Source organism: Salvelinus sp. IW2-2015, unplaced genomic scaffold, assembly GCF_002910315.2.
Source record: "Salvelinus sp. IW2-2015 unplaced genomic scaffold, ASM291031v2 Un_scaffold588, whole genome shotgun sequence".
In the NCBI taxonomy this organism is placed as follows: Eukaryota; Metazoa; Chordata; class Actinopteri; order Salmoniformes; family Salmonidae; genus Salvelinus; species Salvelinus sp. IW2-2015.
The window spans coordinates 610,404-622,240 of NW_019942580.1; the positions used below are offsets into that span (position 1 = coordinate 610,404).

The following is an 11,837-nucleotide window of genomic DNA, read 5'->3' on the forward strand; positions in this document are numbered from 1 at the left end:
TATGAAGAAATACGCAGCAATAGAAAAACTAAGGAAATTCCATGGCACTCGTAAACAAACTGATACTAAGCGAGGGAGGTGGGGGATTCTCTGAAAGAGCCCACGTGGCTCCCGAAATACGTTGGCGTAAACAGCCAATTATTGAAAAGAGTGGGGATTCTAGTACACCAATGGACCAATCAGGGAAGTAGTGGCTGAGTAACGCCACGCCTAGCATGAGCGTGGATATAACCCTTGAGTTTTGCACTGTTGTATCAGAAACAACTGATCCAGTCAGAGCTATTAGAAGGACTTTGCAATTCAACAGCGAGCGAGTTTACACTGAAACACTGAAAGGGAACCTATACCGTATTGGATTACTGATTTACCAAGGACGCTCTGTAAACCTCGATTCGGGAATATACTCATTGGAGATTATCCTTGTGGATTATACAATTAACGAACTTCAWTATGACTCTGGAAGAACTGGGATGCAATATCACTGAGAAAAAGTAAGTTATTGCACATTTGTCGCGCAGAATAGCCCACCGCTTGTTGTATGCATAGTATGTGCATTGACAATCGGCTAGATGGTTTGGCAGTGGAACGTGAAATATAGCCTTAGCACTGAATAGTGCTCAGTTCACCAGTTTTAAGTAGCCTATTCGCAATTGTGGTGCATAACTAACAGAATGTATTTTTCTTGAAGGATGGAGACCGTAAGTCAAGCACTAGAAGAGCTGCTGGTGGCAGCGCAGCAACAAGACTGCCTGACTTTGGGAGTCTACGAGTCTGCAAAACTGATGAATGTGTAAGTGTTATTGTAAATTCTATCATATTATTGCCCATTTCGTAATATGGGTCAATGCAACATAGCTGCAACCATGATGCGCTATTTATCTATATTTGCTATATGGAAAATATAATGAATGTGCTATTCTCTTTCTTTCTGCAGTGATCCTGATAGTGTAGTCTTGTGTGTTCTGGCGACTGARGAGGAAGACGAGGATGACATCGCACTGCAGATTCACTTCACGCTCATCCAAGCCTTCTGCTGCGACAACGACATCAACATACTGAGAGTCTCGGGCATCAGGCGCCTCGCTCAGGTTCTTGGCGAGCCAAGCACCGCTGACAGCAACGGCAACGAGCCCAAAGATCTGCACTGCATCCTTGTCACTGTAAGTACAGCCTGCTGTCTTCTTGTTTTGATTACATTGAACGCGCAWTAGGCCTCGTGCATAATTATTAATATTGTGCTCATTGTTAATATTGAATACATCAAAATAATCGAAATGCRCTAATGTCATCGTGATTTTCTCATTCAAGACATACCTAACGATATCTCCCACCTTTTGTCTACAGAACACCCAGTGCCAATCTCTGAAATGCCAAGCGTTGCAGGACGTGGGCAACTACTGCGAGGAGAGCCGCTGCAAGAACCAGTGGGTGCCTTATCTGGCCCTGCAGGAGCGCTGAARTAACGACCCTCGCTGAGAAACGTGAAAGTAAACAAGTCGTGAAACTAAACAAGTCGTCATTCTTCAAGAATGAGAAAGGCATTCAAGGGGCATTATCGATAGGCCTGTGTCTGCCTACCCCTTGCCGCTAGCCAGTGACGGAGCTGGGAATGCGCATGTTCCAAGGGACAATGCACATGCATCCATAACGCATCGGACCCCAGTTCTCTTCCTCTGCAGAAAGGAAAAGTATCCGCTGGAGTGGGGATTAAAAACGAACTGTAGAGAAGACTCACTGCTGTTTGCCCAGCCATTTTGGAGCAACCGTGGGCGACAGCATAGCGTGGGAACTGTATTGCAGTTTCGTTTATGCAGAGGAGGGACAACGCAGCAGAATCACTGAGAATACAGACTTGAAACTGGGTTTAACCCTATGCTTTCCGACGTGGAAGTCGGGGTATTTATGATGAAATGCAATGTGAATGACTTCAATGCTCTATGGTTGGATGTTATGAGCATTGAAGAAGTGTCTTCAGAGCAACAATGCCTATGGATTGTTATTTTGGGAAATATATTGATCAGGTATTCTGGCTACACTCATAGCCAGATGCCTGTCAGTTAAGAGGGTCAAAACTTTGCCACAATGTAACAATGTATTTGACATTGACATCAAACTAATGTATTGTTATTATTTAAGTTGAACCGAGTAATATATGACAGTGAACTAACTGCATTGCTGAATTTAATGTTAAACCTATTTGAATAAATTATTGAACTGAACGTTTGAATTCTCTGAGTGCTTTATCTTGTGGGAAAGGGGGGGTGCAATACTGTAATACTGTACAGTAGGCCCTAACCTAGGACTACTGTACAGTATGCCCTAACTTAGGACTACTATACAGTATTGTACATTCTGGACTTCACTCCAGCTGTGAATCAATCAGACAGTAATTAGTAGGCCTATACATTATACCTGCTTGATTAGGCAACAAATTATTTTTTATATTCACCTGTGTCCTGTCTGAAATTCAGACTTGGGAACAGCAACACTTCTTAAAACAGTTGAAATGCTGTACTTAGATGTTATACCATTTAATCTAGYCCATAAATAAATAATATGTAACCTATATACTGTTTCTACAAGGATGGAGTTTGAATTGACACCCATCCTAATGTATATGAACTATGTTATAACTAATGTTATAACTAACTAATGTCTTGCTATTGCTCACCAAAATGTTTGCTTCACAACACCATTATTACATGCAKTCTTACACTTTCATGCACATTGTTGAGATGTACTGTTTATTTCAGGCCAGACAGTAGCTTTCTGATGCTGTGATGCATCCACAGTAGTCTACAGTTTGATATCCAGAAAGCATTCATCACTCAAATGCCATGCACAGATGGCTGAAAGCATCTGATGTCTAAGTCCCTAATCGGCCTATATGTAAAGAATGGATCCCTTCACCTGAAACATAGTTGAATAGTTTCTTGTGCAATTCATATAAAAAGTCAGGTCAAATTCCAGTTAGGGGTTTTTTGTTGTGTAAAAATATAAATATGGACTAACCAAATGGGTTGAGACAAGGCAGTACTGTAGTTTCAACTTGATTTTCTCTCTCAATAGSCCCTCAAGGAGGAACTAACTGATGAAAGCCATGATTGTGGCATAGCTCATGGCATATCCTCCTTCCTTATATTGTTGGCTGAACTTAACCTCTTTCAAAACCACTTGTGCAAACCAACAGTGTGTATCTGCGTGTGGGTTTACAGGTAGTTGAGGGTGCAGCCACGTCTCCTGGCTTACTGGTAACTACGTCACATCCTGGATGTGACATCCTTAACGTGGTGACCAGTACTGTTGTGACACCCTGCCCCGGAGGGGACTGTGACTCCCTATAGGGCCAGTGACGTGGGACCCTTGTTTGACTTGGCAGTTGTCCTGAACCATTTGTGTGCCTCAGAGTACAGCGAGAAATTATCACAGACTGCAGTTCATTTAATGTCTTTGAAAGCACACTTCTCTGACAAACACAGGATCTGCCATAAAGTGGGCCTGGCTAGGACACCGGTAGCAGACAGTTGGTTGATGTAGATAAGGCTTAGGGTTTGGGTTTGGGCCATCTCAGGTTGGGACATCAGAGACACAAGGATGCCACTGGGTTAAGCACTCACTGGTTTGACTGGTATAGCTGTAGCCTAGTAATAATGTTGTAGTAGACAATTAGCACAAAATATTCTCGCCAAACAATTGGACAGAGAGCTGCAATATAGACTAAGAAAAGCTGCAGAATGCAGAGGTGGTTCAGGGACATAAGCAAATGCCTCTGGGGAGGGGGAGGGAGGGGAACAAGCTAAACTGTACATCTGCAGTCCATAACTACATAGTGAAGGCTATACTACGTGCCCTTTCAATATACAAATGCCTATGTCCAAACAGTGAGCATAACCTAATGTATAACCACTGTAACTACACTTGCAAGTTTCTATCAAGAGGAGTGAGGCAGGGATGTCCTCTCCAGAAGAAAATAGAAGGGGGCAGGCAGGGAGAGAAAGTGAACCGTGAAAGTAGCCCTAGTAGTAGGTGTGCTGGATCATTGGTCACACACACTATAATTAGGTCACTATGGTAACCACAGGTCAGTGTCCAAGACTAAATAGGCCATAAGCTGGTATGATAAGGCTTTAGAATAGACTGTGTCATTCATCCCTGCAGCACGTTGCACATGTCGGGAGGCGTTACATGTAAGCAATGATACCATGACAAGGGGCACTGGGTAGCCCTGGGCTGGCGTTTGCCATAAACATTTACTCTCTATCAGCAGAGCATGTGATTTAGAGTTTAAAATGGAATCCAGTGTGTGGCTCCAAGGTATGCATCATACTTGTGTACTGGCTCGTGGCTGTCCTGCAACCAGACAGACATCCAAACAAATGGCCCTTTGAGTTCTCCACATGAGGCAATAACATCAATAACATGTGTGTTATGTGTGTGTGTGTGTGTGTGTGTGTGTGTGTGTGTGTGTGTGTGTGTGTGTGTGTGTATGTGGTGTGAGAGCAGAGAAGAGAGAGAGAGAGAGAGGAGAGAGAGAGAGGCAAGCGAGACAGAGAGCGAGAGATAAATCATATTTCTACATTTGAAATTGAATCACCCTTCTAGCTATTAAGATGTATTGGAATAAGAGAGGCAAGCACGAGGCACTGTATAGCCAATTTGCCTACTTCTGTAGACAGGTAGGACAGGGATTTTACACTACAAAGCAACCAAATTAGCTCTGATCATCCTAAAATAGAGTTTCATGCATTCCTTAAATAGAAGGCATACTTTTAGTTGCAGAGACACAGGACGATTCTAAAAGTGTTCATTCTCAGCATCATGRCCAGATCTGAGCCTATTTCTGCTCCACTTTAATGGAGTGGGATGGCCACATACACGATGGCCATGTACACGTACAACYTGAATCCGTAAAACGTGCGTCACATTGCCATAGAAACTGCAAAGGGTAGCCAGAAAATCGTTGCTGGCTCTCTATTGGTGTTTCAAGACGTTTTCTTTTTTAAATAATGATCACAACCTGAACCAATCGCATTTGGCTACTGACGTGTATTCCACTACGTACGGGTATCCTCCGGATTCGTCATTGTCCATGTAAGGGTGGATTTGAGACACTGGATGCTGCATAACAGTCACACAGAGATGATGAGTCATAGCACAATTGAGAATTCCTGCCTCTGCTGCTTATGCATGCATGATGCTGAGAAATGTGTGTGGGCTTTAAAAATAAATGTGTGTGGGCTTTAGAAAAAACGAACTAATTAATAAATCACGACATATCCCTGAAGGAAAACGTTATTACAATACTGAATATTATTAGAAGTCACTCAGGACATGGAAATMTGCTATTATTTGCTCTAATTGAACATATTTGTTATTGTTGTTTAAATTACACATCATCACTTTGAGAGAACGAGAATCAACCACGGTTTCCTCCTAGATTGTCACGTCTTGCACCTCGTGCCTGGGATTGTCATGTCTAGATGGGATACCGCTTTTGTCAAATTTAGTCAAAAGTGTATTTATTTGACCATTTTAGCTAGCCCTGACTTTTTTCTTAACCGTAACCTAATTCTCATTGGAACTTGTTACGTTCCTTATCATAGCCTGATGCGTAAATTTTCCTAAACCTGCTATGAAAAGTCTATATTGACAAAAGCTATAACCCTTCTAGACAACACCACCTGGAAGCAGCACCGCTGGAATGTAAAGAATGCGGGTGGAGTGGCGCGAAAAGTGCGCGCGGGTTTCTTTTTCAAACGTGCATTTGCATGGCCCAATATGGCGCTCTTTTCCAGCGCGAAGCATTGTAGGCAGGCAAAAGACACACACACACACACACACACACACAAACTAAGGAAATTCATGCACTCGTAAACAAAACTGATCTAAGCGAGGAGGTGGGGATTCTCTGAAAGAGCCCACGTGGCTCCCAAATTACGTTGGCGTAAACAGCCAATTATTGAAAAGAGTGGGGATTCTAGTAACACCAATGGACCAATCAGGAAGTAGTGCTGAGTAACGCCACGCCTAGCATGAGCGTGGTAATAACCCTTGAGTTTTGCACTGTTGTATCAGAAACAACTGATCCAGTCAGAGCTATTAGAAGGACTTTGCAATTCAACAGCGAGCGAGTTTACACTGAACACTGCAAGGGAACTATACCGATTGGATTACTGATTTACCAAGACGCTCTGTAAACCTCGATTCGGGAAAGACTCATTGGAATTATCCTTGTGGATTATACAATTAACGAACTTATTATGACTCTGGAAGAACTGGGATCGCAATATCACTGAGAAAAAGTAAGTTATTGCACATTTGTCGCGCAGAATAGCCCACCGCTTGTTGTATGCATAGTATGTGCATTGACAATCGGCTAGATGGTTTGCAGTGGAACGTGAAATATACGCTTAGCGAATAGTCTCAGTTCACCAGTTTTTAACTAGCTTAATTCGCAATTGTGGTGCATAACTAACAGAATTATTTTTCTTGAAGGATGGAACCGTAAGTCAAGCACTAGAAGAGCTGCTGGTGGCAGCGCAGCAACAAGACTGCCTGACTTTGGGAGTCTACGAGTCTGCAAAACTGATGAATGTGTAAGTGTATTGTAAATTCTATCATATTATTGCCCATTTCGTAATATGGTCAATGCAACATAGCTGCAACCATGATGCGCTATTTATCTATATTTGCTATATGGAAAATATAATGAATGTGCTATTCTCTTCTTTTCTGCAGTGATCCTGATAGTGTAGTCTTGGTGTTTCTGGCGACTGACGAGGAAGACGAGGTGACATCGCACTGCAGATTCACTTCACGCTCATCCAAGCCTTCTGCTGCGACAAACGACATCAACATCTGAGAGTCTCGGGCATCAGGCGCCTCCGCAGGTTCTTGGCGAGCCAAGCACCGCTGACAGCAACGGCAACGAGCCCAAAGATCTGCACTGCATCCTTGTCACTGTAGTACAGCCTGCTGTCTTCTTATTTTGATTACATTGAACGCGCATTAGGCCTGTGCATAATTATTAATATTGTGCTCATTGTTAATATTGAATACATCAAATTAATCGAAATGCTCTAATGTCATCGTGATTTTCTCATTCAAGACATACCTAACGATATCTCCCACCTTTTGTCTACAGAACACCCAGTGCCAATCTCTGAAATGCCAGCGTTGCAGGACGTGGGCAACTACTGCGAGGAGAGCCGCTGCAAGAACCAGTGGGTGCCTTATCTGGCCTGCAGGAGCGCTGAATTAACGACCCTCGCTGAGAAACGTGAAAGTAAACAAGTCGTGAAACTAAACAAGTCGTCATTCTTCAGAATGAGAAAGGCATTCAAGGGGCATTATCGATAGGCCTGTGTCTGCCTACCCCTTGCCGCTAGCCAGTGACGGAGCTGGGAATGCGCATGTTCCAAGGGACAATGCACATGCATCCATAACGCATCGGACCCCAGTTCTCTTCCTCTGCAGAAAAGGAAAAGTATCCGCTGGAGTGGGGATTAAAACGAACTGTAGAGAAGACTCACTGTGTTGCCCAGCCATTTTGGAGCAACCGTGGGACGACGCATAGCGTGGGAACTGTATTGCAGTTCGTTTATGCAGAGGAGGGACAACGCAGCAGAATCACTGAAGATACAGACTTGAAACTGGGTTTAACGCCTATGCTTTCCGACGTGGAAGTCGGGTATTTATGATGAAATGCAATGTGAATGACTTCAATGCTCTATGTTGGAGTTTATGAGCATTGAAGAAGTGTCTTCAGACGCAACAATGCCTATGGATTGTTATTTTGGGAAATATTATGATCAGGTATTCTGGCTACACTCATAGCCAGATGCCTGTCAGTTAAGAGGGTCAAAACTTTGCCCAAATGTAACAATGATATTTGACATTGACATCAAACTAATGTATTGTTATTATTTAAGTTGAACCGAGTAATATATGACAGTGAACTAACTGCATTGCTGAATTTAATGTTAAACCTATTTGAATAAATTATTGAACTGAACGTTTGAATTCTCTGAGTGCTTTATCTTGTGGGAAAGGGGGGGTGCAATACTGTAATACTGTACAGTGTGCCCTAACCTAGACTACTGTACAGTATGCCCTAACTTAGGACTACTATACAGTATTGTACATTCTGGTTCACTCCAGCTGTGAATCAATCAGACAGTAATTAGTAGGCCTATACATTATACCTGCTTGATTAGGCAACAAAATTATTTTTTATATTCACCTGTGTCTGTCTGAAATTCAGACTTGGGAACAGCACACTTCTTAAAACAGTTGAAATGCTGTACTTAGATGTTATACCATTTAATCTAGACATAAATAAATAATATGTAACCTATATACTGTTTCTACAAGGATGGAGTTTGAATTGACACCCATCCTAATGATATGAACTATGTTATACTATGTTATAACTAACTAATGTCTTGCTATTGCTCACCAAAATGTTTGCTTCACAACACCATTATTACATGCACTCTTACACTTTCATGCACATTGTTGAGATGTACTGTTTATTTCAGGCCAGACAGTAGCTTTCTGATGCTGTGATGCATCCACAGTAGTCTACAGTTTGATATCAGAAAGCATTCATCACTCAAATGCCATGCACAGATGGCTGAAAGCATCTGATGTCTAAGTCCCTAATCGGCCTATATGTAAAAATGGATCCCTTCACCTAAACATAGTTGAATAGTTTCTTGTGGCAATTCATATAAAAAGTCAGGTAAATTCCCAGTTAGGGTTTTTTTGTTGTGTAAAAATATAAATATGGACTAACCAAATGGGTTGAGACAAGGCAGTACTGTAGTTTCAAACTTGATTTTCTCTCTCAATAGCCCCTCAAGGAGGAACTAACTGATGAAAGCCATGATTGTGGCATAGCTCATGGCATATCCTCCTTCCTTATATTGTTGGCTGAACTTAACCTCTTTCAAACCACTTGTGCAAACCAACAGTGTGTATCTGCGTGTGGGTTTTACAGGTAGTTGAGGGTGCAGCCACGTCTCCTGGCTTACTGGTAACTACGTCACATCCTGGATGTGACATCCTTAACGTGTGACCAGTACTGTTGTGACACCCTGCCGCCGGAGGGGACTGTGACTCCTATGGGCCAGTGACGTGGGACCCTTGTTTGACTTGGCAGTTGTCCTGAACCATTTGTGTGCCTCAGAGTACAGCGAGAAATTATCACAGACTGCAGTTCATTTAATGTCTTTGAAAGCACACTTCTCTGAACAAACACAGGATCTGCCATAAAGTGGGCCTGGCTAGGACACCGGTAGCAGACAGTTGGTTGATGTAGATAAGGCTTAGGGTTTGGGTTTGGGCCATCTCAGGTTGGACATCAGAGACACAAGGATGCCATGGGTTAAAGCCTCACTGGTTTGACTGGTATAGCTGTAGCCTAGTAATATGTTGTAGTAGACAATTAGCACAAAATATTCTCGCCAAACAATTGGACAGAGAGCTGCAATATAGACTAAGAAAAGCTGCAGAATGCAGAGGTGGTTCAGGGACATAAGCAAATGCCTCTGGGGAGGGGGGAGGGGAAGGGACAAGCTAAACTGTACATCTGCAGTCCATAACTACATAGTGAAGGCTAGAGAAAGTGAACCGTGAAAGTAGCCCTAGTAGTAGGTGTGCTGGATCATTGGTACACACACACTATAATTAGGTCACTATGGTAACCACCAGGTCAGTGTCCAAGACTAAAATGGCCATAAGCTGGTATGATAAGGCTTTAGAATAGACTGTGTCATTATCCCTGCAGCAGTTGCCATGTCGGGAGGCGTTACATGTAAGCAATGATACCATGACAAGGGGCACTGGGTAGCCCTGGGCTGGCGTTTGCCATAAACATTTACTCTCTATCAGCAAGCATGATGATTTAGAGTTTAAAATGGAATCCAGTGTGTGGCTCCAAGGTTATGCATCATACTTGTGTACTGGCTCGTGGCTGTCCTGCAACCAGACAGACACTCCAAACAAATGGCCCTTTGAGTTCTCCACATGAGGCAATAAAATCAATAACATGTGTGTTATGTGTGTGTGTGTGTGTGTGTGTGGTGTGTGTGTGTGTTGTGTGTGTGTGTGTGTGTGTGTGTGTGAGAGAGAGAGAGAGAGAAGAAGAGAGAGGAGAGAGAGAGCAAGCGAGACAGAGAGCGAGAGATAAATCAAATATTCTACATTTGAAATTGAATCACCCTTCTAGCTATTAAGATGTATTGGAATAAGAGAGGCAAGCACGAGGACCTGTATAGCCGATATGCCTACTTCTGTAGACAGGTAGGACAGGGATTTTACACTACAAAGCAACCAAATTAGCTCTGATCATCCTAAAATAGAGTTTCATGCATTCCTTAAATAGAAGGCATACTTTTAGTTGCAGAGACACAGGACGATTATAGAAGTGTTCATTCTCAGCATCATGTCCAGATCTGAGCCTATTTCTGCTCCACTTTAATGGAGTGGGAATGCCACATACACGATGGCCATGTACACGTACAACGTGAATCCGTAAAACGTGCGTCACATTGCCATAGAAACTGCAAAGGGTAGCCAGAAAATCGTTGCTGGCTCTCTATTGGTGTTTCAAGACGTTTTCTTTTTTAATAATGATCACAACCTGAAACAATCGCATTTGGCTACTGACGTGTATTCCACTACGTACGGGTATCCTCCGGATTCGTCATTGTCATGTAAGGGTGGATTTGAGACACTGGATGCTGCATAACAGTCAAACAGAGATGATGAGTCATAGCACAATTGAGAATTCCTGCCTCTGCTGCTTATGCATGCATGATGTTGAGAAATGTGTGTGGGCTTTAAAAATAAATGTGTGTGGGCTTTAGAAAACGAACTAATTAATAAATCACGACATATCCCTGAAGGAAAACGTTATTACAATACTGATATTATTAGAAGTCACTCAGGGACATGGAAATGTGCTATTATTTGCTCTAATTGAACTATTTGTTATTGTTGTTTAAATTACCATCATCACTTTGAGAGAACGACGCATCCACCACGGTTTCCTCCTAGGTTTGTCACGTCTTGCACCTCGTGCCTGGGATTGTCATGTCTAGATGGATACCGCTTTTGTCAATTTAGTCAAAAGTGTATATATTTTACCATTTTAGCTACGCCCTGATTTTTTCTTAACCGTAACCTAATTCTCATAACTTGTTACGTTCTTATCATAGCTGTGCGTACATTTTCCTAAACCTGCTATGAAAGTCTATATTGACAAAAGCTATAACCCTTCTAGACAACACCACCTGGAAGCAGCACCGCTGAATGTAAAGAATGCGGTGGAGTGGCGCGAAAAGGGCGCGCGGGTTTCTTTTTCAAACGTGCATTTGCATGGCCCAATATGGCGCTCTTTTCCAGCGCGAAGCATTGTAGGCAGGCAAAAGACACCACACCACACACAACACAAAACACAACACACACACCACACACACACACACACACACACACCACACACACACACACGACACACACACACACACACACACACAACACACACACACACACACACACACACACACACACACACACACACACACACACACACACATAACACAAATGCCAAATCATGAAGGATCCCAATTAGGCCTACAAAAGCCATAATCTAATAGAGTAAAACTGCAGAAATATACTGCCTAATAAAATAATACAAATCAAAGTTTATTTGTCCTGCTCACAGATTTGCAGATACTATCGCAGTGTAGCAAAATGCTTGTGTTTCTAGCTCCTACAGAGAGTTACACCTAACAATACAAACAATGCACACATAATCCAGATTTAAAACAAAT

General features: G+C 42.6%; 1 protein-coding gene and 1 pseudogene across 1 annotated transcript; both read left to right on the top strand.

The window, feature by feature from the left end:
* The first annotated feature begins 256 nt into the window (after positions 1-256).
* Positions 257-1,972, top strand: LOC112068596 (growth arrest and DNA damage-inducible protein GADD45 beta). Its single transcript, XM_024135772.2, has 4 exons — positions 257-491; positions 689-790; positions 935-1,160; positions 1,345-1,972. The coding sequence occupies exons 1-4, from the start codon at positions 451-453 to the stop codon at positions 1,456-1,458; spliced, it is 483 nt and encodes a 160-aa protein (XP_023991540.1). The 5' UTR covers positions 257-450; the 3' UTR covers positions 1,459-1,972.
* Positions 1,973-4,610: 2,638 nt separating this feature from the next.
* Positions 4,611-7,478, top strand: LOC112068598 (growth arrest and DNA damage-inducible protein GADD45 beta-like; annotated as a pseudogene).
* The last annotated feature ends 4,359 nt before the right edge of the window (positions 7,479-11,837 follow it).